The sequence below is a fragment of the Chelonia mydas genome, chromosome 5 (genome assembly GCF_015237465.2).
Source record: "Chelonia mydas isolate rCheMyd1 chromosome 5, rCheMyd1.pri.v2, whole genome shotgun sequence".
NCBI lineage: Eukaryota > Metazoa > Chordata > Testudines > Cheloniidae > Chelonia > Chelonia mydas.
The window spans coordinates 14459670-14487053 of NC_051245.2; the positions used below are offsets into that span (position 1 = coordinate 14459670).

At 45.1% G+C, this 27384-nt stretch overlaps 1 protein-coding gene across 9 annotated transcripts in view; it reads left to right on the forward strand.

The window, feature by feature from the left end:
• Positions 1 to 27384, forward strand: part of CTIF (cap binding complex dependent translation initiation factor) — a 334688-nt gene that overhangs the window by 81803 nt on the left and 225501 nt on the right. For 6 of the 9 annotated variants that reach the window (XM_037902488.2, XM_037902490.2, XM_037902493.2 and 3 more), the window contains exons 2-3: positions 4302 to 4514; positions 12424 to 12507. In XM_037902488.2, the coding sequence (XP_037758416.1) occupies positions 4335 to 4514; positions 12424 to 12507 (264 nt within the window). In that variant the 5' untranslated portion in view covers positions 4302 to 4334. The remainder of the gene's footprint in view (positions 1 to 4301; positions 4515 to 12423; positions 12508 to 27384) is intronic. The other 3 variants (XM_037902492.2, XM_037902494.2, XM_043547067.1) reach the window with 1 other exon arrangement.

The window sequence follows — 27384 nt, forward strand, 5'->3', positions numbered from 1 at the left end:
GGGTATAGCTTGTTGACGAAGGACAGGGAGGGTAAAAAGGGTAGAGGTGTTGCATTATACATCAAGAATATATATACTTGTTCTGAGGGTCCAGAAGGAGGTGGGAGGCAGATCAGTTGAGAGTCTCTGGGTAAACAGAAAAGGGGTAAAAAAAAAAAAAAAAAAGGGGGTGATATCATGGTACGGGTCTATGGTAGATCAACAAATTAGGAAGAGGAGGTGGATGAGGCATTTCTAGAATAACAGAAATATCCATAACACAAGACCTGGTAATAATGGGGGACTGTAACTACCCAGACATCTGTTGGAAAAATAATACCAGCAAAACACAAAATGTCCAATGAGTTCTTGAAATATATTGGGGACAGCTTTTTGTTCCAGAAAGAGGGAGGAAATAAGGAGGGGGACAGCCATTTTAGACTTGATTCTGACCAATGGGGTGAAATTAGTAACAAATCTGAAGGTGGAAGGCAATTTGGCTGAAAGTGATCATAAAATGATAGATTTCGTGATTCTAAGGAAAGGAAGGAGTGAGAGCAGAAGAATAAGGACAATGGACTTCAAAAAAGCAGACTTCAACAAACTCAGAGAACGGGTCGGTAAGGTCATGTGGGAAGAAAATCTAAGGGTTAAAAGGAGCTCAGGAGAGCTGGCAGTTTCTGAAAGAGACCATATTAAAGGCACAACTGCAAGGGAAGGATAGGAAGAATAGTAAGAGGCTAATATGGCTCCATCAGGAGCTCTTTAATGACTTTGTAGGTTTTTAAAATTTACTTTCAAGAAGTGGAAAAATGGCCAAATTGCTAGGGAGGAGTACAAAAGAATGGCACAAACATGTAGGGACAAAATCAGAAAGGCTGAGTCGCAAAATGAGTTACATCTATCAAGGGCCATAAAAGGCAATAAGAAGAGGTTCTTTAAATACATTAAGAGCGGGAGAAAGATGGAGAAAAGTGTAGGTCCACTACTTAACAGAGAAGGAGAGCTAATAACTGATGACATCAAGAAGGCTGAGGTGTTTCATATCTATTTTGCTTCAGACTTCACTAAAAAGGTTAACGGTGTCCAGATACTCAACACAATTAATATTAATAACAAGGGGGAAGGAACACAACCTAAAATAGGGAAAAACCAGGTTAAACAATATTTAGGTAAGTTTGATGTATTCAAGTCAGGAGGGCCTGATGGAATTCATCCTCAGGTTCGTATTGAAATCGCTGAAGGAATCTTGGCACCCTTAGCAATTATTTTTGAGAACTCATGGAGGATGGGTAAAGGTCCAGAAGATTGGAGAAGGGCAAACATAATACCTCTCTTTATACAGGGGAATGAAGAGGACCCGGGGAATAATAGACTAGTCAGTCTAACTTCCATACCTGGAAAGGTACTGGAATAAATTATTGAATAATCAGTTTGTGAGCACCTGGAGGATAACAGAGTTATAAGGAATAGCCAGCATGGATTTGTCAAGAACAAATTTTGCCAAACTAACTCAATTTCTTTTGTTGACAGGGTTACCAGTCTAGTGAATAGGATGAAACAGTAGATGTGATATATCTTGATTTGTAGTAAGGCTTTTGACACAGTTTCACATGACATTCTCATAAGCAAACTAGGGAAATAGGATCTAGATAAATTCATTATAAAGTTGGTGCACAACTGCTTGAAAGACCATTCTCAGAGCATAGTTATCAATGGCTTGCTGACAAAGTGGGAGGACATATCTAGTGAGGTTCTGCAGGGGTCTTTCCTGAGTCTGGCACTATTCAATATTTAAATTAATGATTTGGATGATGGAGTAGAGAGTATGCTTATAACATTTGCATATGACACCAAGCTATGAAATGCTGCAAGCACTTTGGAGGACAGGATTAGAATTCAAAATGATCTTCATAAATTGGAAAATTTGTCTGAAATAAGATGAAATTCAATACAGACATGCAAGGTACTACACTTAGGGAAAAAAATCAAAAGCACAATTACAAAATGAGGAATGACTAGCTAGATGATAGTACTGCTGAAAAGGATCTCAGGGTTACAGTGAACCACAAATTGCGTATGAGTGATATAACAATGTGATGCAGTTGTGAAAAAAGCTAATCTACTTCTGGGCGTGGAGTAACAGAAGTGTCGCATGTAAGACATGGAAGGTAATTGGCCTGCTCTATTCGGCACTGGTGAGGCCTCTGCTGGAGTACTGGAAAACTGTTTTGGATACCACACTTTAAAAAAGACGTGGACAAGTTGAAGAGAGTCTAGAGGAGAGCAACAAAAATTATAAAAAGTTTAGAAAGCCTGACCTCTGAGGAAAGATTGAAAGAATTTCGCATGTTTAATCTAGAGAAATGACAGCTGAGGGGGGGACATGATAGTATTCAAATATGTAAAAGGTTGCCAAAAAGAGGTTGGTGAAACTGTTCTCCATGTCCGCTGAGGATAGGACAAGAAGTAATTGGCTTAGTTTGCAGTGTGGGAGATTTAGGTTATATATTAGGTTATATAAACTTTCTAATTATAAGAGTAATTAAACACTGGAACATATTACTTAGGGAGGTTGTGGAATCCCCATCACTGGATGATTTTAAGAACAGTTTAGACAAATGCTTGTCAGGGATGGTCTAGTCTGCCTCAGCATGGGGGGAGGGGAAGACTAAAGGACCTCTTGAGGTCCCTTCCGGCCCTGCATTTCTATGATTCTATCTTATATGGCAAATCTTGTTTCTATCACAAAGATGGACTTAAAGGCAAGGACGCAGGGCATTTCCCTGTCTGGAAATGAGAGGCTATGAAATCAACAACTCCTTCAGAGCAGATTTATCTGCTGTCTAGAAATCAGCAAACTCAGGAATGATTTTATGAATAAGTAGCACCAACCTCAAATTAAATCCACAGTTTCCTCATGGGACCTTCAAGTCAGGCTGCGACTGGAGGTGCACTGTACAATGGGATAAATATATGATATGCCCCATCGCATATAACATGAAGGCTTGATTTGTGAGCAGAGCTAAGTGTCCTGAACTTCCATTAACTTCACCATTCAGTGCCATTCCAGCACAGGCTAGGAACAAAACTATCACCACCAATGAACAAGGTTTTATGTGTAAAGGGGATTGTGTGTTCTTTCTCTGGAGACAGCAATAAATTGCTTACCTCCTAGTGCCGCTCTGGTGTGTAAGTTCAGACTGAGACTAATGAGATCCAAACCACCCACTGCTTTCCCCTGTGGTTTCCAGCAAATGGGCTCATGAAGAAATTGGGTTTTTTTTCCCCTCTAATAAGTAAATTTTTAGCTACCAACAACATGCAAAATAGAACCCAGGTTGACCTTTCTGTTCTGTTGCACTCACCACATCTTTGACCATCTCCTGGCTGTACCACTTGCCGTCACAGATGCTGAGGTAGCATTTTGTTTTCTACCACTATACTATAGATTCCTTTAATTATGTATGCTCCCCCTGGATTCCTCACATTCCGGTGTGTCGTTCCCAGCTGTGACCTGGTGCCATGTTGTCCATTTGTCAGCAGTACAACTAGAATAGTAATGAATGTGCTCTTCATCACTTCAGCTGTACTGTACATAGACCCTTACAGGAGAAGGTGCTGTAATGACAAATTTGAACTTAAACCTTTGTCAGCATTTCTTTCCTTGGATCTGGGTAATACATTATGGACTAGATTGTGCCAGACAGGCACGGGGGGGGGGGGGGGGGTGACTATGTTTTCAGCTTTCCGGTAGGGAAGAAAAAAAAAGCATTTCTAGCCTTTTTCCTTCACTTTCTTTGTTCTGTATTGAAATTTATAACTGTCACTGCTTCGCCTTTCTAGCAGTCCTTGTTTGGTACTGGTTCAGTGCTGCAAAGAGCAGTTTCAGGCCAGTGTATCTTTCACTGCTTGGTTATGGAGAATAGCATTCTGGATCTTCTGCTTTAGAACATGTGTGTCTGCCACTCGAGTTCTTGTGAAGGAAAGATTTGAGTAGCATTAAGGCTTACGTTCTCTTTTAGCCCTGCTGTTGGAAGTTCGTGTAACTGTAACACAGGAGCATTCAACAGAAGGCACCGTACTCACTAACCAGGGTATTGGGGCTTTGGTACATTGCTTCTGTAACTGGACTTCTTTTTGTACTTAATAGGTGTTTTGAAATATGAAGGCACATGCTTGTGACTGTCACCTAAGGGAGAATGCAGCGTGTGTGTGTGTTACATGTGTTTGTGAGTGTGTATGTAAAGTATTTTGCTTGTCAGACTTGTGGCTTTATGCAGAGGACAAGGAATTAATTTGTATTTTCTCTCTTTTCCCAGGCCCCCTCCATTCTCAGTTCCTTCCCTGGAGTGATGGAAAGCTCCTCTGTGGCCTCTGCCTCCTCTGAGGCAGGGAGTAGCCGATCTCAGGAAATCGAAGAGCTGGAGAGGTTCATTGACAGCTATGTCCTTGAGTACCAAGTCCAAGGTCTGCTGACCGACAAAACGGAAGGGGACGGGGAGAGTGAGAAAACGCAGTCCAACATCTCGCAGGTTAGTGCAACTGGACATGAGGAGTTAAACCAAGATGCGGGGTCACCATGAAATGGTGTCCTGCTCTCTAGGAGATGGGCTGTCGGGTTTGTATACATATTATGTGCATTTAGCTAAGCGGGCACCTACAGATCTTGGCAGCGAAGGGTGTGGGGGATAGTGCACTGGCAGATTCTTGCTCCTTGAGATGGCTAGTAAAGATCTTTTGTCAATTACATTCTTCAGCAGAGGTTCCCAAAATAGCCCTAATGTTTTAGCTTCTGTAGAAACACCTCTGAGTTTCAATTTGAAGAGAAATTCTGTCTTCTCATAAATATCAGCTCTCAGGGCACAAAGGGCTGGAGTTTCTGCTCTGATGAACTGGGGCTGGGAATTGCTGCTCCTACTGGTGGGAGGAAGAAGAAAATCTGTGTGCATGGAAGATAGAGTGGAGAGCTGGCTTCTGTGGCTCTGATCAGCAATCTGCTGCTCTGATGGAGTTGTTAGGAAGGAGTGACTGCTCTGTACTGCAAGTGGGTGCTTTGTTAGATTACAGAGGGGGCCAAGAGAGCGATACTTTTGCAAGGAACTATGCAATTCCCTTCCCGCCCCTACTCCTTGCACCACCAGCAAAAACACAGCGACCCACGCCCCATATGGACTGTTTTGTCTTGACCCGCCTGAATGGGATGTGTTGCAGTAACACTGGCTGAGGGATATTAAGCTTGGCAGAGGTGCTGACTTTCTATTGTGCCGGGGGGTGCTCGGCCCCTGCTCCGCCCCAGATCCTGTCCCCACTCCACCCCTTCCTCCAAAGCCCAACCCTTCCTCTTCCTGCCGCCACTCCACCCCCGCCCCACCTCTTTCTTTCCCATCCTGTTCTGCCCCCTCCCCGGAGCATGCCCCGCCCTTGCTCCTCCCCTTTTCCCCTCCCAGTGCCTCCTGCACATCGCTGAACAGCTGATCACAGCAGGTGGGAGGAGCTGGGGGGAGGGGGCGGAGCTGATCGGGGGGGCTGCTGGTGGTTGCTCAGCACCCACCTTTCTTTTTCCCTGTGGGTGCTCCAGCCCGGGAGCACCCCCGAGTCAGCACCTCTGAAATGTGGTGATGTGTTGAGCAATTGAAAAGTGCTTGTTAGAACCTAAAGACCTGTGCTGCATTGATTCTAAGGGTAGCTCCCACTGATATTTGGGAGCACACTGATTCATGATCAAATGCAGCACATGGCACAGAAACCTCCATAAATGGATGCGTATGGCTGCTGCTCATTCAGTGATCTGCGGGCTTATTGCAAAATTGCCATTTTTTGCTAAGACACCTGATATATTTCTGGTTTGGAAGGGTGCAAAGGCCCAGGAGAGAGAGGGATTGTCTAAGGGAGGAGTGGTTTGGGGTTGTCAGTGGAAGGGGTACAACTAGAAATAAAACTAGAAAGTTACATACTAGGGATGTAATTTTTAAAATGGACAATTTGGGCTGAACGTCATAAAAAACGAGAGCTGTCTCCTGAGCGAAATTGTTGGTTTGTATTACAGTGCTACCTTGTGCTAGGTGCATTCCAAACATGTAAAATGGTAGAGATACGTTTGAGAGGAAGGATGGTCCAGTGGTTAGGGCGCTAGACTAGACCTGGGTTCAGTTCCCTGCTGTGTCACAGGCTACCCGTATGGCCTTGGGCAAATCACTCTGTGTCTCAGTTCCCAATCTGTACAGTGGGAACAGTAGCACTTCCCTGCCTCACAGGGATGCTGTGTGAATAAATGCATGAGAGATTGTGAGGCACTCAGATGCTCTGGAGAGAGGGCCTATGTAAGTACTTAAGACAGTACACAGATGCAGTCCCTGCCCCTAAGGCCATATCTTTAACTATTGGTACTGCCCTCAGTAGTAATTTAAAACTGAAAATGGATTTAAGCATCCAATTTCATACCTAGGTTTGGAGCTGGATATTGAATACACCAAGGTCAAGGTGTGTTTGGGTCCCTTTCTTTGTTACAGTCATTATTTTTGTATTGCAGTAGCTCCTAGGAGCCCCTGTCATGGACCGGGACCCCATTGTGCTAGGTGCTATACAAACAGAACAAAAAGACAGTCTGTGTGCCAAACATGATTTATTTAAAAATAATCCTTTTGGATGTATGGGAGAGTGTACTGTCAGGAGAAATCCCACCCTGGCAGAGGGATGGAATAGAAGACACATTCCAACCTTTAACTGCTCTGATTTCTGTGAGCCTTCCAGTCATCACAGAAAGACTTGGTCTTGTGGTTCCACTCTCTGTGCATTTGTTTGCTGCCATGATTGGCTTTTCTTTCTGTAGCTTGTATTTAGCTTTTCTGCTGTGCCTGAGGCCATGGTGGCTACTCACACCGAAACCCAAAGGGCAGCAGGCATCAGGGTGAAAGGGTTTTGTTTTGGTTGTGTGTCCATGCCTCTCACAGTGAGGTCACTAGAAGTCCTGAATCACCAGGGGACCAATCTTATTTAATATTTTCATTCATGACCTTGGCATGAAAAGTGGGAGTGTGCTAATAAAATTTGCAGATGATACAGAGTTGGGAAGTATTGCCAATATGGAGAAGGACTGGAATATCCTATAAGAAGATCTGGAGGACCTTGAAAACTGGAATAATAGAAATGGGATGAAATGCAATAGTGCAAGGTTATGCATTTAGGGACTAATAACCAGAATTTTTGCTATAAACTGGGAGCATATCAATTGGAAGTGACAGAGGAGGAGAAAGACCTGGGTGTATTGTTCGATCACAGGATGTCTCTGAGCTGCCAATATGATGCAGCCCTGAAAAAGACTAATGCACTCCTGGGATGCATCAGGCGAGGTATTTCCAGTAGAGAGAGGGATGTGTTATTACCATTATATAAGGCATCATCTGGAATACTGTGTGCAGTTTTGGTCTCCCATGTTTAAGAAAGATGAATTCAAATTGGAACAGGTGCAGAGAAGGGCTACTAGGATGACCAGAGGAATGGAAAACCTACCTTATGAGAGGAGACTAAAGGAACTTGGCATGTTTAGCCTGACCAAACGAAGGCTGAGTGGAGGTATGATTGCTCTGTATAAACACATCAGGATAAATACCAGGAAGGGAGTGGAGTTATTTAAGTTAAGATCCAATGTTGACATGAGAACAAATGGATATAAACTGGCCATCAACAAGTTTAGGCTTGAAATTATATGTAGGTTTCTAACCACTGGAGGAGTAAGGTTCTGGAACAGCCTTCCAAGGAGAGCAGTGGGGGCAAAAAACCTAACTGGCTTCAAGACTGAGCTTGATAAGCTTATGGAGGGGATGGTATGATGAAACTGCCTACAATGGCATGTGGCCCATCTGCAACTGCTAGTAGTGAATATCTCCATTGCCCAGAGATGGGGCACTAGATGGGGAAGGCTCTGAGTTACTACAGAGAATTCTTTCTCAGGTGTCTGGCTGGTGGGTCTTGCCAACATGCTCATGATCTAACTCAGAGGTGGGCACACTATGGCCCGCAGGCCACATCCAGCCCGCAGGGCCATCCTGCCCGGCCCCTGAGCTCCTGGCTGGGGAGGCTAGCCACCGGCCCCTCCCCTGCTGTTCCCCTCCCCGCAGCCTCAGCTCACTGAGGCGCCAGCGCTCTGGCTTGCTGCTCCTGCTGGGCAGCGCGGCGGCGTGGCTGGCTCCGGCATGGTAAGGGACAGGGAGCAGTGGGGGTTGGATGGGTCGGGGGTTCGGGGGGGGGGGGAGCAGTCAGGGGACAAGGAGCAGGGAGTGGTTGGATAGGCGTGGGAGTCCCGTGGGGCCTGTCAGGGGGTGGGGGTATGGATAGGGGTCGGGGCAGTCAGGGGACAAGGAGCAGGGTGGGTTGGATAGGGCATGGGGCTCCGGAGGGGGCAGTTAGGAGCAGGGGGTCCCGGGAGGGGGTGGTCAGCGGACAAGGAGCAAGGGAGGTTGGATGGGTCGGGGATTCTGAGGGGGGCCGTCAAGGGGCGGGAAGTGGGAGGGGGCAGATAGGGGGCAGTGGCCCGGCTGTATGGGGAGGCACAGCCTTTTCTACCTGGCCCTCCATAGAGTTTTGCAACCCCGATGTGGCCCTCGGGCCAAAAAGTTTGCCCATCCCTGATCTAATTGCTCACCATATTTGGGATTAGGAAGGAATTTTCCCTCAAGTCAGGTTGGCAGAGACCCGGGTGGATTTTCACCTATGGGCGCAGGTCACTTGTGGGTTGAAACTAATGTAAATGTTGGATTCTCTGTAACGTGAAGACATATAATCATGATTTGAGGACGTCAGTAACTCAGCCAGATGTTTTGGGTCTATTACAGGAGTGGGTGGGTGAGGTTCTGTGGCCTGTGATATGCAGGAGATCAGACTAGATGATCACAAATGACCCTTTCTGGCCTTAAAGTCTGGGTCTTTTTCCAGTTTTCCACGTCTTCAAAGGATGTGCAGGCTTCCCATCCTGGTGGAGGTTCAGGACGCGATTTAGTAACGTATTGGGCGTTGTAGTTCGGTTTGCCAACTTGTCACACAGAATAATCTGTGTCGGTAGTGAAGCGACAGTGAAAGCAATGTTTGTGTTGCTGCATTTTATAGGAGGGGCTGCTTTTGCAGCGATGTGATCTTGGAAGTCAAATGTCTTTCAAACACCAATAAAAAGACAACTCTCTCTCTCCGCGTGGAAGTGCCTTGTAAAGAGCCCTGCCGTGGTGACAGCCCAGAGAGACTTGTTTCCTTTGTGACTGATGTTGGATCATGAGTGAATAACAGCAAGGGACCATGCACTGGGAGGTGCATTGGCATTTCCCTGCTCAGAATGCAATGCAGGGAGCAGGGTGGCAGAGCTGCTCTAGAGACTTCCTTACACCTCTAATCTGCCCCACCGAGTTGAGCTGGGTTGGGTTGGGCTGGGAGTTGGTCACTTTTAACTATAGTTTCAAAGAGGACCATAGGGTTGGTTAGATTCTGCATCTTGTTCTGCTTTTACACGGTGCCTATCACGATACATCCTGGAGGAAGATATGTGCAGAAACCAAGCCAGTGACAGTTGTAGCCCCCAGTGGCTCAGAAGGAAGCAGCTGTTCTGTCAACGGGAAAAAATCAGGAGAATGAGGGCTGACATAGCAAAATAACTCAAAATGAACTAACCTGATGAGAAAGGCCTTGATGACTGCTATAGAGGGACTTGGGCAAATGTGCCCAGGGAGACAGTTCCATAGAGAGGAGGTGGTCTGTGAACTGAGAAGGCACCACCTCGAGCCAGATGTGCTCAAGGACCATTATGAAGGATATGATTGTGAATTGATTCTGTGTTGTAGCCAGCAGCGAAAGGAGGTCGGGCAGAATAGGAGCGTGAATTCCCTTCCTGTGTCCTGTCGCTGTTTCACTTATGAAACAATATCCAATAAGCACCAGCCGTGGTTCTGAATGAGGACTGGAGTTTTTAATAATATATATAGTATAGTGAGCTCAGATCTCCACAGGTTTCAATGTAAAGGAGGCATTTGTCCATAGCACTTCTTATTAACAAAACTATTCATGGCTCCTTAGACCACCCAAGCAATATGTAGGCTCCACGATGTTATATGGGCAGCATCTGTAGATGGGGAAGGAGAGAAGCAGAATGGGGCGATGGTGCAGCTTCACGAGAATGACTGAGAGTGCTTGGGAGCCCAAGGAGGAGGATTCTTCTGTTGACTTAGCTACTGCCTCTCGAGGGGATGAATTTACTGTAGTGATGGAAAAAACCCTTCCATCACTGTAGCAGGCATCTACACTACTGCGGCATATCTGCAGCGCAACCGCGGTAGCACTTGTGTTGTAGATATAGCCTTAGACTATACCTTCGGGCAAGTCACTGGTACTCTCTGTGCCCCAATTCTCGATGAGTTTAATAATGTTTTCCTTCCCAACAGAGGTGTTGCGAGGGTAAATTCATTCACTGACATGTCCAAAGTGCTCAGATAGTACAGTGATGGAGGATATTTACTATAAGTACCTAGAAAGGGGTGGAGGTGTTAAATGCTACTGTGTATCATGAATTGGTTATAGTCTCTATTTCCTTACCCTAGCCCTTGAAGTCCTACAGCAGTGGCATTTCTGCCAGTGGGGCACTTGGGATGCTGCTCCAGTCAGAAGAAAACAAGAGAGAATAAAGTGAGAGTAAAATAAATGTAACTTCTGCTTAATTTGTGCCGGGGCTTGGCAGTTCATAGCCCCGGCACCTCTCGGCTTGGCAGTTCATAGCCCCGGCACCTCTCGGCTTGGCAGTTCATAGCCCCGGCACCTCTCGGCTTGGCAGTTCATAGCCCCGGCACCTCTGGGCTTGCTGCATCAGTTATGAATGTAAAAAAATTGCTTGAGCCGCAGCACCTAATTGCTTGAGCCCCAGCAGTATGCCATTTGCAGCTGTTAATATAACAGAATAGCTGTCCCATAAAGACAGGTTTCAGAGTAGCAGCCGTGTTAGCCTGTATCCGCAAAAAGAAAAGGCATCCGATGAAGTGAGCTGTAGCTCACGAAAGCTTATGCTCAAATAAATTTGTTAGTCTCTAAGGTGCCACAAGTCCTCCTTTTCTTTGTCCCATAAAGGTATTCATTCCAGGGCTGTTGTTTCTGTGCCTCAGATTGCTAAGGGGATACATGCATAATTCCAGCAGAAGGTTTTCCAGTAAAACAGTAACAAAACTTCACTGAAATGTTGAACAGCCACAGCAGTGCCCTTAATAAATAAGCACAGGCACAGTTAAGGTCAATTATAATAAGCCACCTAAAATGTTGACCTGGTGTCGCCACTGCCAGGAGGGTGAGATCTTATATACAGGTCACTTTTGAAGTGGCTGTTTCTAATATTGGCCCTTCTTCATGCTTTGTGGCCTTGTCCTCATCGATCCTTAAATGGTCAGATTAATTCCTGTTTCTACTTGTGTGGAATTCACTTACTCCTTGCTTTGTGCATCAGCCTCTGTGATGTCATCAGCAGAGTAAATAGCTCTAGAATAGCATTTACCTCAAGTTGGAGCAGCAGAGAGAGCTCAGTAATGGGGCGGGGTGACAATTTTCCATCCCAACTGTTCTTTGACAGAAAATTGGGTTTTTCATGAAACGTGTCTACTTTCAGCAGAAAATGCCAGGTTTTCTTTGAAAAAACAAATGCTCCAAAACTAAAGTATTTCGGTTTGGATATCGTGCTCTGGTGCCTCACGGGAAGTCATAGTTCAGTTTTCTCATGTTCACTTTATCCGCTATGGGTTGGTCTCCCCGCCTGGGCTACATCTCTTATGATGCACTACTGCAAGATACTCGCTGGGGCCAATCATCTCTCACCATGAGGGGAGACCACTGTTCATCATGGCAGATGTACTCCAGTCAAGTAACTTGGCCTGTAGAGAAGAATGGGAGCACGAGGCACCACGGCAGCATTTTTGGATCAAAATATCTCAATTTTCAGCTGAAATATTCTGTTTTTTTATTTTTGCTGAAAAGTCAACTTTTTTATGGAAAATTTCCTTTTTTTTTTTTTTTTCTTTTTTCATTTTTGGCAAAAGATTTTTCATGAAAAAAGTGCATTTTCTGATCAGCAGTGTCTTTTGTGAACAGTTCCTCTTGCCAAACATGAACACGTCAGTACCGTAGAGTTTCCTTCGGTTCCAAGAACATAGAATCATAGAATATCAGGGTTGGAAGGGACCTCAGGAGGTCATCTAGTCCAACCCCCTGCTCAAAGCAGGACCAATCCCCAATTTTTCCCCCAGATCCCTATATGGCCCCCTCAAGGATTGAACTCACAACCCTGGGTTTAGCAGGCCAATGCTCAAACCACTGAGCTATCCCTCCCCCCAGTCTGATGGTGTTTTGCTAGACGCAGGGGTTTGATTTGACAGTTTTCCCAACTTAGCTATTATTTTACACAATGCCTTTCTATCCTTTTTGCAGTGGACAGCGGATTGTAGTGAGCAGCTGGATGACAGCTGTTCCTCATCGAGAGGAAAGGGCTTACCGTCTCACGAACACAATCAGGTAGGGGACGTGCTTAGCTCTTCCTGTCAAAGCTCTTGCTCTTTTAACTCAGGGTCACTGAGCCTTGGTGTTGTCAGCATTCACTTTCCTAGAGTAAGAGATGATTCCTGGAGTCTGCGGTGACTCCTCGGTTAAGGAGGAGGAATAGCAGCGGAAGCAGATAGTGAGAATTGAATATGGAGGTTCCCAGATCCTTGGAAGAAGAATTTTTGGGCTATAATGACTTAGGCCAGGACACTAGCTCCTTTGAGCATTGTACCTCCCTTAGCACTCGTACAGGAGCTGTACTGTACCTCTGGGTCATTGTTGATTGGTGTATTATCAGGCTTGAAATGAAGCTTTAGACTTTGAGTTCTGAATCCTGGAAACTAGATATGGGAAAGACCTATTGAATCATCTAGTCCATCCAGTAGCAAGGGAAGATTATGTGTTTGGTGTGTAGGTGTGGGTGGAGTAGGAGGCATGGATTTCATTTCTTATCACTATCCAGTCTGAAATTCTGTTTCATCCCTCTTCTCCAGCTGAGGCAGCCGGAGACCTTATCTTTTCACCTGCCATGAAATAAACAGTCTATCAGGAAAAGCCAACCTTTCCTCTCCTAGCAAAAAACACTGTCAACGGAAAAGCTCCCCACTCAAAGACAGACCATTTTAAACAGAAATATATTTCTGTCCAGCAAAGGGCAGAGAGGGCTTGGAGGCTGCTGTTGATTCATGGAGAGCTTTTTAAGAAAAGCCCCGTGAGATAGCAACTCACAGTGTCAAAGTCAGATTGAATATGCGAACTAAAATTCAGGTATGGGAGTCTTGTGTACAGCATGTGAAAGTATGTGCCAGCTGATATGTTTACTGCAATGTAAGGATCGTGTTACTAGGAAGAAAGAAGAGACTGAGTTAAATATCCATGTGGGCGAAGTCTGATTGTGGAGGTTAGATCACAAACTCATCATAGCCATGTGTTGTAAAGTAGATGCACTAGTGAAAGCAGAGTACAAGGTGGGGGGAGGGATAGCTCAGTGGTTTGAGCATTGACCTGCTAAACCCAGGGTTGAGAGTTCAATCCTTGAGGGGGCCATTTAGGGATCTGGGGCAAAAATTGGGGATAGGTCCTGCTTTGAGCAGGGGGTTGGACTGGATGACCTCCTGAGGTCCCTTCCAACCCTGATATTCTATGATCTGTGTATACAGTGAACAGTAGGGTAAAGTTCCATACTGGCACACACATGGTTTCCTGCCTATTACTTTCCTTCCTCACTTATGTGAGAGGGCCCAAGACTGAGGCAGCAGAAGAGTTTAATAAGTAGCTCCAGAGAGAGCATGTCGCACTAGTCAGGGCTTCTGAAGCAAAATGTTGCAGTGCTGGAAGTAGCAGCATTCTTTCTATTTTGACATATGGATAAATCAACACTCCCATCTCCTGCTGGCAGTTCCCCCTGGGCATCACTCATCACCAGCGAAAACAGGAAAGCAGGTCGTCTCGGAACCGTGGCAGCTGTTGTGGGACTGAAGCATTTTACAGTGGTACGGTGTAAAACGAGCTCGGTGCTTGAATTGCAAGAACACTATGAACAAAGCGTCTGGAAAATAAGAGCTGAGGTTGAATTCATAATTTAAAAAAAAAAGAATTCTCCAGCATCAGCCAATTCTGTCTTAGCCACTAGTTCCCAAACTGTGCTCAACAGGGCACTGGGGGGTGATTCTCTGGTTACTGTCTGGTGATGTGGTGGGGGCTCTTTTCAGTTCTTTCTACAGGTATTCGAGCTGTGAACAAGGAGGAGCTAACCAAGCTTTATCCATTAGGGGCTGGAAGGAGTGGGAACAGAGACACTCTGTGCTGCTATTTAGACGGAAAGATCTGAGGCAGCTGGGAAACCTATTCAGGGGAAGGGCACGAGAAGCACATGCGTAGGATGACAGCAGACCACGTGTCAGCAAACCTGTTCAGGAAGAAGAGTTGGTAGAGGGAGAGGAAATGAGCAAAGTAAAACCTTTTTCAGTCAAGACTTTTTACTGAATTCAAGACAGTTAAAGGGATGTTTTCATGTGGACCCTTTCATGTCCCTTTGGCTGTCATGTGCAGAAGTTTGTAACAATCACCATTTGGATCTTGCACAGTTGCCAGTGTAGGGGTAGGTGCTGGGGGCCTGTATGAATGGGAGGTGCCCGCAAGACACATCTCAGTAAGAAGCCATGGTCCATGCTATGAGAAAGCTTGAGACACCCTGCTCCAACAGCAACCTGCGCATGAAATTGTGTGTTGAGCACTGCATTGAGATGCAGAGCTATTTCCATTCTGTGTCCCTGTCTTGTCGCTGCTTCTTCCCAAACAGATCTGTACGATCTGGCCTTCTCACTCCCCAAAGTGCTATAATTGTCTCCAACAGCCCTCATCGTCACCTGTCCTCAGGATGGAAATTCCCATTTACATTCAGTTCTGGTGCTTGGATAGTCTCGATGATGGATATTCTAGAAAAGCCTAAGAAAAATAGATACGCAAACCTACGTAAGAAAGGAAGATAAAACCCTGCCCCAAAGAGCTTTGTGATGCATAGCCCCACGCCAGTCAGGAAGGAGTTAAAGAGTGGGCCACCAAAAGGGAGGATCCCTGCTTAGTGCAGGGTAGCACTCTGAAGGAGCAGGACTGCAGCTCAGAGCTCACTGACCCCCAGAAGAAGGGGTTGGTGACTGGAGAAACAGCTAGAGAGCTTGGCTGGATAGGACCACTCACCATTGAAAAGGGCTGTTACTTTTTTCTTTTGTTTGCTTTGGCTTCCTGATGGCCTAGGGCTCTCTTTTTTGTGGGCTGTAGGAGTAACTGTCTTTTTGCTTGTATTACTTTAACTGTCCCATGCAGGGGGTCAGAGACCTCGAGTAGCACAGCTAGAGGGTTGTGTCCTGCACTCCAAGACAGAAGCAGTGTCCACCCCGTCCCCAGGGGGTGCTAGAGTATTATAGTCTACTACAAGCTTACAGTGTGAAAGGAGACACTGTTCAGAGACTCAGCTACAGACACTTATTAAATCGAACTTATTAAACTGAAGGTGGTAAACATAACTATAGATTCAATATATGGTAGCTTTGATCTCTTGCCTTCCGGACTCTGTGAAATATTCAACAGTGATTCCTTGGTGAGATTTCCCTCCCCCCCACCTTTGAATCTGCTCTGAATGCTAACTCAGCCAGCTGCTTGAAATTCTGATTCAGGTCTTGCTGATTTCATTAAGCCTACTTGGATTGCTCAGAATATTAACAGGATACTATTTTCTTATTCAAGAGTGTCTCAGGTTGGTTTCCCAAGCAGACTAATAGCAACCGGCTTGTCTGGTTCAGCTGATGGGCTGACATGCAGGGCTGCGGGTAGAGTGGAGGTCAGTATAAGGAATGCATTTCTTTTTCAAATCGGTCATCACAAACAGCGTTCATCTGACTTGTGTTTGGCATTTTTCGGGGAAGCGGTAAAGCTTTTTGATCTCGTCCAACAACGATCTTGTTTTGTATAAACAAATAACGTTCACATATGTCCAAGTTGTCCTTTTTGATCCGCCTCTCACTATTTTGGGTTCTCTCCCAGCCTGCATCAGAGCTAATAATGATCCCGCTCCCCATTCAGTTTGCTTTAAATATCAGTGACAAATTTTCCCTGGCACTGAAAAGGATCTGCCCGCTATTGTTCTTCCTTCCCTGTCAACAATCACCTCTTTATTACTGAGTTATCCTTAGAAAACTCTTGGTGAGGACTGTGCTCCACTTACAGCTGTTGGTTGTTGATTTTTACATGTAACTTTCAACATTTTAAACAGATTCATTCTTAAAATGTTGGTTTTAAATGTGAAATACAAATCACTATTAAAGCTGGCCATTAAATGTTTATTTTTCACAAAAAAATGTTGATATTAACATTGAAATTTCTCTGAAACTTTTGGAGGGGTTTGTTGAAAAACTGAAAAAAATCCGTTTTCTTCCAAGTTTTTTTCGTTTTCAAAAAACCTTGTTGAAAATGGGCTCTCTTACTGCAAATTCCATTTTGATAGAAATGCCTTATTATGGTTGAAAAAGCCCATTTTGAGCTAAGTATTTAGACGAGCTTTAGTCTCTATGCAAATGTGTGTTTGTAAGCTTTTTTATCCTGTGCTGGGATCTTGTTAGACCTAATGAGCAAGAAGGGTCTGACCTGGTAGGAAACCTTGAAGGAAAACCGAGGGTAGCGTAAGGTGTGTTTATGCAATAGGTGGCTCTCTTCCCTCTGAGTCAGTAGCAATTCAGAGCCAGATTTTCAAAGGTATTTTGGTGCCTAAAGATGCAGGGGCCTAGAGGAGTTTTCAAAAGTGCCAAAAGCAGGTTAGGCGCCTGAGTCCCTGAAAATTCTAATAAACATTTAACAACATCTTTAGGTACCTAAATACCTTTTGAAAATCTGACCCCCGGTGCTTCCAGGGGGGCAGTATACTTCTGGCAGTGCTTTTAAGAGGCCTGATTCTCCATTGCTGTGCGTCTTGTGTAACCTCTGTGCTAAATGATTGTAAAAGAGTCGTGTGTGTGTGTGGAGAGTTCTAAGTTGGTATCATCTTGCACCAGCTTGCATGCCTTCTGCACAGATGTAAGTGACAACTCAGGGTGTAAGGCAGTGGCAAATCTGGCCTAAGGTTCTTCCCGCTTATAATGATCAAGTTAACTCCTGGTGTGCTCAATCAGATAATTGCATTCTGCTTATCTAAAATTCTCGCTGCAGTTTCAGTTGACTACGGCATTTGCTTCCTGACCTAGTTTACTGCATGTTTCTGTGCCCTGCTAAACAGTATTTGAGTGGTGATCTCCTTATAGAGTCTGTATAGCACTTTGTGAGCCTCTGGGGTGAAAACCACTATATCACTGTATGTAAAATATCATCTTTGTGACACATTCCCAATGTAAATGAGGAAAGATTAGATAATTGAATAATTTTAATCTTTTTCAGTTGGAAAAAAAATTGTAAAGAAAAGGCCTGCTGGGAAAATTATATAAAACACTTTATTTGTATTCCTCTGGTGAGGACTGTTGCAAATAGGAATCTCTTTGATGTGTTTTTGAGAGGAATTCATTAAGTAGAAAGGCTTCTGAAAATGTATGTATTTTAGAAAAGTCCAGCAGAGATGTTCACACATGAAAGGACTGGTAACTGAGTGTGAAATGGGTCTTGTATGAGGGTTTGTTGGTATACATTTAGGATTGCCCCTTTCCTCCAGGTGGAGTAGAGACTCCTGCCACCTGTTGCATCTGTCATAAAGCTTAGACTGTCAGCTTTTGAAGGAGGGACTGACTTGATTTTGTAGCCTGTAGCACAAAGGGGACTTGATCCATGGTTGGGGACCCTACTTGCTATTGTAATCGAAATAGAAAATACTATTTTTTTCATGACTGGTGTAACAATGAGTTGGTATCCTGAAAAGACTGACAAGACCCTCCTCTCCTCCTCCTGCTCAGTCTTGCCTTCTTGTTGTGGTTGGTGAGAGAGAGTTAGTAAGAGCAGACCTTTTCCTCGTATAACTTTCCAGTTACAGAAAATTCACATATTCACATAATGCTTCAGAATTCATACGTTGTAGATAGATTTCCAAACAATCACGCTTAAATGAGGGGGTGTGGGGTTTTTTGGAGTAGGTAACCATTTCTGTTCAGATTTATCTGCTCTGTGAAAAAGGGCCTTAGTAATAGAATCATGGATAGCAGAACGGGAAAAGGCCTGTCATATGCTGAAGAGTCCATTCTGGTACTGTAGAACAGTTCCTTACGCTATACTTTTTTGTGCTGTTGTTTGTAAAGTGACAACGAAAAGAGATGACACTGGACAGTTTTCTTGGCAATCGCAGTTTGATCAAAGGGCTGTGAGATTGTTATTTGAGAGGTCAGTGCTGGGTCACTACCTTGGGTGAAATGTACTGAAGCCTGTTTTAGATTATAAAGGTAAGGGGAGCAATAAGCATGGGAGGGGCCAAGACTATGAAAAGGGTTAGGAGAATTCGATTTATTCATAAGCATTTTTATTGATTTAAATATCTACGGTTGTGGGAAATTTATGGGGGGGGAGCAGACAATTGGGGAGCCAGGCAATAGTTATTTAATGACACTAGACGTTGAGATTCAAAGATCTAAAGCTTTGTTTCCGTTACATCGCATGTCCAAATATACAAAGTAAATATCCTTAAATCAAACTCTAGTGCTCAAGCAGCATTTCTCTTACTTTAAACTAGAGTAAATTTCAGTTATTGTTGAGGGAAACACTTTTTCATCAATATGTGGATGTACCATGAAACTGACGTTTACAGACATTTACTGCTAAAAATCTAATCCTTCCAAACCTAAATACGAGTTATAATCCTAGCTCTGCCACTGACTCACTATGTGGGGCCATGGGCAAGTCTCTCAGCCTCTCTGAGCCTTACTTTCCTTGTCTGTGAAATGGACTGTGTAACAAAGTGGGAATTTTTGTAATATTTTTAAAAACTCCGGTATGTGCCTCAGTTTCCCCTGTATGTTGCATGGCTACCCCGTGCGAGGAGGAAGAAATTAAGCTTGCTGTCAGGGCAGACTAAAAGATATAACTGTGTGTCACCCCCTTGTATGGATGGAATGAAAAGTCGTTAAGCAACTGGTTGAAACTGACTCAGATCAACAAGGGGGCCAGAGAAACAGTTCAAGCTCCAAGGACTAATGGAATTCTTTGCCTCTCAGCAGGGAAGCTGAGCAAAGAGCCTAGCTTGACAACAGAAGTCTGAGGGCTTGTCTACACTGGCAACGTTAAAGGAGGAGGCTCCGCTTGCTGCTCTCGCCTGCAGGCACCACCCCTGCAACTCCCATTGGCCGCGGGTCCCAGCCAATGGGAATGCGGAGCCAGTGCTCGGGGTGGGGGCAGCATGCGGAGCCCCATTTCCCCCCCCCCCCCCCCCGCCTAGGAGCTGGACCTGCGGGCCGCTTCTCGGGTGCAGAGTGGTACCAGGACTTTTAACAGGTGTTCTGGTCAAAAACCGGACATCTGGCAACTCTAAGCCCTGTAGTGCGAGCCCAAATCAGTTAGCCCGGGGTTGGGTCTTTATTTTCAGTGTAGACATACCCTATCACTTCAATGAGAATTTGCTACTCAGTATAGGCCACTAAGGGCTCTCGGACTGTGCTCACCAGTCATGCATTTCTCATTACACCGCTAAGTTAGCCACATGCACACTTTTACCATCAGGCAAAGAGGAAGCTTGTAGAAGATCCTGGGATGTTCTTATGTTGCATGCACATCTGGCAAGTTCTTTTTTATTCTTTTTTAACGTGGAGTTTTAAAATCTGCATTAGAGCAGCAGAAAGAATCCTCTCTTGAGGAAGGAAGGTGAAGAGGATTAATTAGTTCATGTTGTAAAGTGCTCTGAGGATGAAAATTGATGTGTAAGTGCAATGCATTGTTTATTAAAATGGAAATATTAGACTTGCCAGCTAGTTTTCAGCAGACTGGCGTTGGCAGTGTGGTACTGTGGTTAGGGCCCTGTTATGGGATTCCCGAGACCCAGGTTCTAGTCCTGCTTCTGCCACTGACTTATTGGGGGGCCCTGAGCTCCCCAGCTCTGTGCTTTAGTTCATCTATCCTTAAAATGGTGGCAGTGATACCCTTTGTAAAGCACTCTGGGATCTACTGATAGAAAGCACGATAAAAGACTGAGCTGTTGTTATTGTTATTACTGTAACAAATAAAAGGCCACACTTAATACTTCTTGCAAGCATGGTGACCATCAAAGAAATAGCGACCATAGGGAAACTTTTGCAGTGCTGTCTGGGTGCGAGGTGGGGCTTGGTGACTTTCTAAAAATGCAGATGGGCTTCTGAGTTTCAAGCCGATAATGTTGCTGTTAAGTTCTGTTAGCTAGCTGCCCTTTTAGAGTGTGTTTATGCCCACAGGCCTGGCTATTTCTGTGGGGCTTGCAAGGCTTATTAGACTGGGGATTTGCAAGGCTATTTTGCAGGTCAGGATTCCTGCCTAGACGGAGTGCCACTACACCTCCACTGTCCCTTGCAGGTGTTGTGCCTCATCTCTCACAATGCGTTCCCAGCCTGAGGAGTATAGGTTTGCAAGGTTTAGAGAGGCAGCTGCCATAGAGAGGTGGGGAGAGTGAGGGCTTTCAGGTGCAGTTCTTTTTGTATATGGGGAAGGCTGGGAAGCTGGGAGAAGGTTTAATTTCCTTTGGGGCAAGATAGCAAGGGATCACGCAGGGAAGAGGGGATGGATTTAGATGTCACCCGAGATCAGTTTGGTGTTGTGAGGCAGGGAGAAGGAGCAGAGAACTCTTGCCACAGTGACATGTTCCGGGGCTAGTGGCAGTCATGGCAGAGCCTTCCTGCAGTCAGGAGATTAATGCATATTGTTAAATTAATTTCCTCATAATAAAAACCCTGTATGTGGAACTTTGTCTGTAGTTCTGCTGCTTTCTTGGAAGTGTGAGCAGCCTTGTAGCTCTGCATTAAGAAAATGACTACAGTGAAATCTCGTGGTTCAGGGCTTCAGCTGCTGGCCTGCAGGGGTCAGGCGTTTTTTACCCCACATATATCATTTTGGTTCTTTCTTTCTTTCTTTCTTTCTCTCTTTCTTTCTTTCTTTCTTTCTTTCTGCCTTCCTGTGAAGCATCAGGGATTGGCCACAGCTGGAGATGGGACCCCGGCTGCTGTAGACCAGTGCTATGAGGTGGTACAAAGAATCCTCTGTCTCAGTGTGCCTTGCCCACATGCTCAGGGTCACAGTGATCGTTGATTTGGGGTTGGGAAGGAATTTTCTCTCTGGTCAGATTGGCAGGGATCTGGTGTTTTTTTGTTTTTGGGGTGGGCAGGGGAGGATTTGACTTCCCCTGCAGCCTGGGATGTGGACTGCTTGCTGGGATCATCTGGGCATCTCTCAGTTAATCAATTCTCTGCCAGTGCAGGGGCTTTGGGCACTGCTGGCACCTCGTTCTTTCTTGATCTCTGCCTGTGGCTCACAGCGTTTAATTTCCTGAGGGCTAAAATGCTTTGGCCTAAATCTTGGGGCTCAACATAGGAGTATTTGAGTGGAATTGCGGCCTTGTGAGGTACAGGCAGTCAGACTAGATGTAATGGTCCCTTTTGGCCTTAAGCTCTATGAAACTTGCAGTGAAGTCTGCTTTATCTGATCACTGCTGGACACTTTTTATTTTGAGGGTCCAATTAGGGTGCTTTTTTTGAGTAACTTTATTTGTGTATTCTTTCAGCTTTCACACGTTTTTGCTGCCAGAATCATTCATGGGGTTTTGTGACGACACAGCTTGTCCTTTAACCCCCACGTAGAAAATAAATTGAAGATAGCTCTTATCCTTACATATTACATGTGAAGTGGGTTTATTTTAAAAAATTTACAGCCACTGGATGACCCGGAGTACTTACACTGGGGTAACGGAGCCTTTCACTTCTGACAATTTGAATCCGATACAGGTAAACAGAGGCTGAAAGGTGTTACCTTCCCATATCTATTCAGTGGACTGGCTGGGATTCTGATCTTACTAATACTGGTGTAATCCCACAGTAACTCAAGGGGAATAAAACTGCAGACACTGTCCTTGCTACATCTCTGGGGGTGAGATCTCTGTTACCGATGGTAGTGTGCTAATGAATTTGAGCATGGGTGCGTGGAGCCAGCCAGGCTACCCAGGAGGCTTTGTCTTTTCTTTAATAACCTGCATGACTTATCGCCAGTTTTCTAGTGACTAACTTTTTATAAGTTGTGGACCAATTTTTTTTAATGAAAATATCAAAAGAGAGGGTGAAAAATACAAAATATGAAGGCCTACAGCAGAGATAAGATTTACAGGATATGAGTCACAGTTAGTATACAAGGTTTCAGAGTAGCAGCCGTGTTAGTCTGTATTCGCAAAAAGCAAAGGAGTACTTGTGGCACCTTAGAGACTAACCAATTTATTTGAGCTTAAGCTTTCATCCGATGAAGTGAGCTGTAGCTCACGAAAGCTTATGCTCAAATAAATTTGGTAGTCTCTAAGGTGCCACAAGTACTCCTTTTCTAGTTAGTATACAAATTGATTTAGTAAAAGTTAAAGCAATTATTTTTATTTATTATTGTTATTTATTTGTCATATTAGTTCATTGCATTTGGCCCATATTTCCTCCCATAATTCAGAAGTTAATTTAATATAGGCAATAAGTCTCTCCATGTCTCTTAATTCTTTTATTTTGGTCAATCACATTTCTGTAGCTGGTATTTATTTAGGTAGCCATAGGCTTCAGTTTGGCAAACTACATGGATATATGCCTAACTTTAGGCATTGACGTCAGTGGGACTATTCATGTGCGTAAAGTTAGTCACTTGCGGAAATACCTTGTTTAATTGGGTGCAGTCACAAAAACTCAATCTGCACATTTTCCTAACAACATAGTGATAGATACTTGGGGGATACCAAATAAATAATAATATAATTTAATAATAGTTTCTCTTCATGGTATTCCCTCCAGCACTTCGATGTGCATTTGTGTTTTATTTTTTGTTTTGTAAAACTGGTGTTCAAAAACTGGTGCTTTATTAGAACATCAGCAGCTCTTTAAAAGTGAAAATTGAATTAAGCACAGCTTTATATGCTGAATATCTCCACTACCATGCTGTTGGGGGGGTATATGGCACAGAAATAGATTTTAATGCACCTCTGTGGAATTCTTTTTCTTGTCTGTGAAATCCTGCATGTACTTCCTGGTTTGCAGAAGTTATCCCAGAATGTGACCACATAAACATCAGTAGGATTGCCACTTGTGCAGTCCATGGTTTTTAAAGACTTCTAAAGCCAGTGCTAATGGAATGTAGGATTTCCTCTCTTTGGCACTTGTCTAACTGCAGGTGTAGACCTAAAAGATCATGTTCTCACCTGCGGCCTTAGCCTTAGGGTGTTGTAGCCTCAGTCATAGAATCATAGAAGATTAGGGTTGGAAGAGATCTCAGGAGGTCATCTAGTCCAACCCCCAGCTCAAAGCAGGACCAACCCCAACTAAATCATCCCAGCCAGGGCTTTGTCAAGCTGGGCCTTAAAAACCTCTAAGGATGGAGATTCCACCACCTCCCTAGGTAACCCATTCCAGTGCTTCGCCACCCTCCTTGTGAAATAGTTTTTCCTAATATCCAACCTAGACCTCCCCCACTGCAACTTGAGATCATTGCTCCTTGTTCTGTCATCTGCCAACATTGAGAACAGCCTAGCTCCATCCTCTTAGGAACCCCTTTTCAGGTAGTTGAAGGCTGCTATCAAATCTCCCCTTACTCTTCTCTTCTGCAGACTAAAGAAGCCAAGTTCCCTCAGCCTCTCCTCGTAAGTCATGTGCTCCAGCCCCCTAATCATTTTCATGGCCCTCCGCTGGACTCTCCAATTTGTCCACAGCCTTTCTGTAATGGGGGCCCAAAACCTGTCGCAGTACTCCAGATGTGGCCTAATCACCTCCCTTGATCTGCTGGCAATGCTCCTATGAATGCAGCCCAATATGCTGTTAGCCTTTTTGGCAACAAGGGCACACTGTTGACTCACATCTAGCTTCTCATCCACTGTAATCCTCAGGTCCTTTTCTGCAAAACTGCTGCTTAGCCAGTCAGTCCCCAACTTGTAGCAGTGCCTGGGATTCTTCCGTCCTAAGTGCAGGACTCTGCACTTGTCCTTGCTGAACCTCATCCGATTTCTTTTGGCCCAATCCTCCAATTTGTCGAGGTCACTCTGGACCCTATCCCTACCCTCCAGTGTATTTACCTCTCCCCCCAGCTTAGTGTCATCTGCGAACTTGCTGAGGGTGCAATCCATCCCCTCATCCAGATCATTAATGAAGAAGATGAAAAAAACCAGCCCCAGGACTGACTCCTGGGGCACTCCGCTTGATACCAGCTGCCAACTAGACATAGAGTCATTGATCACTACCCGTTGAGCCCGACGGGCTATCCAGCTTTCTATACACTTCATAGTCCATTCATCCAATCCACACTTCTTTAACTTGCTGGCAAGAATGCTGTGGAAGACCATATCAAAAGCTTTGCTAAAGTCAAGGTATATCACGTCCACTGCTTTTCCCATATCCACAGAGCCAGTTGTCTCATCATAGAAGGCAATTGGGTTGGTCAGGCATGACTTGTCCTTGGTGAATGCATGTTGACTGTTCCTGATCACCTTCCTCTCCTCCATGTGCTTCAAAATGGTTTCCTTGAGGACCTGCTCCATGATTTTTCCAGGGCCTGAGGTGAGGCTGACCGGTCTGTAGTTCCCAGGATTCTCCTCTTTCTCTTTTTTAAAGATGGGCACTATATTTGCCTTTTTCCAATCATCTGGGACCTCCCACGATCGCCAGGAGTTTTCAAAGATAGTGATCACTGGCTCTGCAATCACATCAGCCAACTCCCTCAGTACCTCGAATGCATTGCATCCAGCCCCAGGGGCTTGTGCATGTCCAGCTTTTCTAAGTAGTCCTTAACCTGTTCTTTCACCACGGAGGGCTGCTCACCTCCTCCTCATACTGTGCTGCCCAGTGCAGCAGCTGACCTTGTCTGTGAAGACCAAGGCAAAAAAAGCATTGAGTACTTCCGCTTTTTTTCATATCATCTGTCACTAGGTTTCTTCCCTCATTCAGTAAGGGTCCCACACTTTCACTGACCTTTTTTTGCTAACATACCTGTAGAAACCCTTCTTGTTACCCTTCACATCCCTTGCTAGCTGCAACTCCAATTGTGCTTTGGCTTTCCTGATTACACCCCTGCCTGCTCAAGCAATATTTTTATATTCCTCCCTGGTCATCTGTCCACGTTTCCTTTTTGTGTTTAAGCTCACTGAAGATTTCTCTGTTAAGCCAAGCTGGTCGCCTGCCATATTTGTTATTCTTCCTGCACATCGGGATGGCTTGTTCCTGTGCCCTCAGTAAGGCTTCTTTAAAATACAGCCTGCTCTCCTGGACTCCTTTCCCCTTCATATTAGCCTCCCAGGGGATTCTGACTCCCTGAGGGAGTCAAAGTCTGCTTTTCTGAAGTCCAGGGTCCGTATTCTGCTGCTCTCTTTTCTTCCTTTTGTCAGGATCCTGAACTCGACCATCTCATGGTCACTGCTGCCCAGGTTGCCACCCACTTCTGTTTCCCCTACCAATTCTTCCCTGTTTGTGAACAGCAGGTCAAGAGCAACACGGCCCCTGCTTGGTTCCTCCAGCACTTGCACCGGGAAGTTGTCCCCAACGCTCTCCAAAAACTTCCTGGATTGTCTGTGCACTGCTGTATTGCTCTCCCAACAGATGTCAGGGTGATTGAAGTCCTCTATGAGAACCATGGCCTGTGATCTGGAAACTTCTGTTAGTTGTCTGAAGAAAGCCTCATCTACCTCATCCTCCTGGTCTGGTGGTCTATAGCAGACACCCACCACGACATCACCCTTGTTGCTCTCGCCTCTAAACTTAACCCAAAGACTCTCAACAGGCTTTTCTCCAGTTTCATACTGGAAGCCTGAGCAATCATACTGCTCTCTTACATACAGTGCAACTCCTCCACCTTTTCTCCCCTGCCTGTCCTTCCTGAACAGTTTATACCCATCCATGACAGTGCTCCAGTCATGTGAGTTACCCCACCAAGTCTCTGTTATTCCAATCACATCACAATTTCTTGACATTGCCAGGACTTCCAATTCTTCCTGCTTGTTTCCCAAGCTTCTTGCATTTGTGCACAGGCATCTAAGATACCTAGCCGATTGCCCTACTTTCTCAGTATGAATCAGGAGGCCTTCCCTGTTGCACCCTCCTCCTTGTGTTTCCTCTTGGTATCCCACTTACCTCAGGGCTTAGGTCTCCATCCCCCAGCGAACCTAGTTTAAAGCCCTCCTCACTAGGTTAGCAAGTCTGCCTGTGAAGATGTTCTTCCCTCTCTTCGTTAGGTGGATCCCATCTCTTCCTAGCAATGCTTCTTCCTGGAACAACATCCCATGGTCGAAGAATCCAAAGCCCCCTCTCCAACACCACCTGCACAACCATGCATTTACCTCCACAATTTGATGGTCCCTACCTGGGGAGGATAGACGAGAACACGACTTGCACCTCAAACTCCTTTATCCTTCTTCCCTGCAGTGACGCACACAGTGTCATTCTTGGCAGTATCATTGGTGCCCACATGGAGAAGTAGGAAGAGGTAGTGGTCTGAGGGCTTGATCAGTCTCGGCAGACACTCTGTCACATCCTGAATTCTAGCTCCAGGCAAGCAGCAAACTTCTCGAGTTTCCCGGTCTGGATGGCAGATGGATGACTCTGTCCCCCTTAGGAGGGAGTCCCCCACCACCACCACCCATCTCCTCCTCTTGGGAGTGGTGGTCGTGGAATCCCCATCCCTAGGACAATGCATCCTGTGCCTTCTGGTCAGTGGGGTTTCCTTCTGGTCCCTTTTCTCAGATGACTCTTCCAAACCATTCTTCACCATAGTACCTGTGCAGAGAGCCTGAAAACGGTTTCTTGCCTCTGTCTGCATTGGGGATACATGGGTTCTCCTCTTTCTTCCTCTGGAGGTCACATTCTGCCAATTTTTTTCCCCATTCTGCACTGCCCTCTCTGATTTTTCAGCATCCTGTGCCTGCAGTACCAAACGCAGGCTTCTATCCAGAAAGTCTTCATCTTCTCTGATGCAAAGCAGGGTTGATAATTGGGTCTCTAGTCCTTTAAACATCTCTTTCAATATGGAGACCAGCTTGCAGTTCATACAGACAGAGTCCCGTCTATCCTCTGTTTTTGGTAGAAAAAATTCACCCTGCTCTACTCACAGCTTCTTTTTCTGCTTACCCTCCCACTGACGAGATTCTTCTCAGTTCTGTAGATGTCTGCATGCCTCATACTCCCTAACCACTTCACACAGCTGCCACCT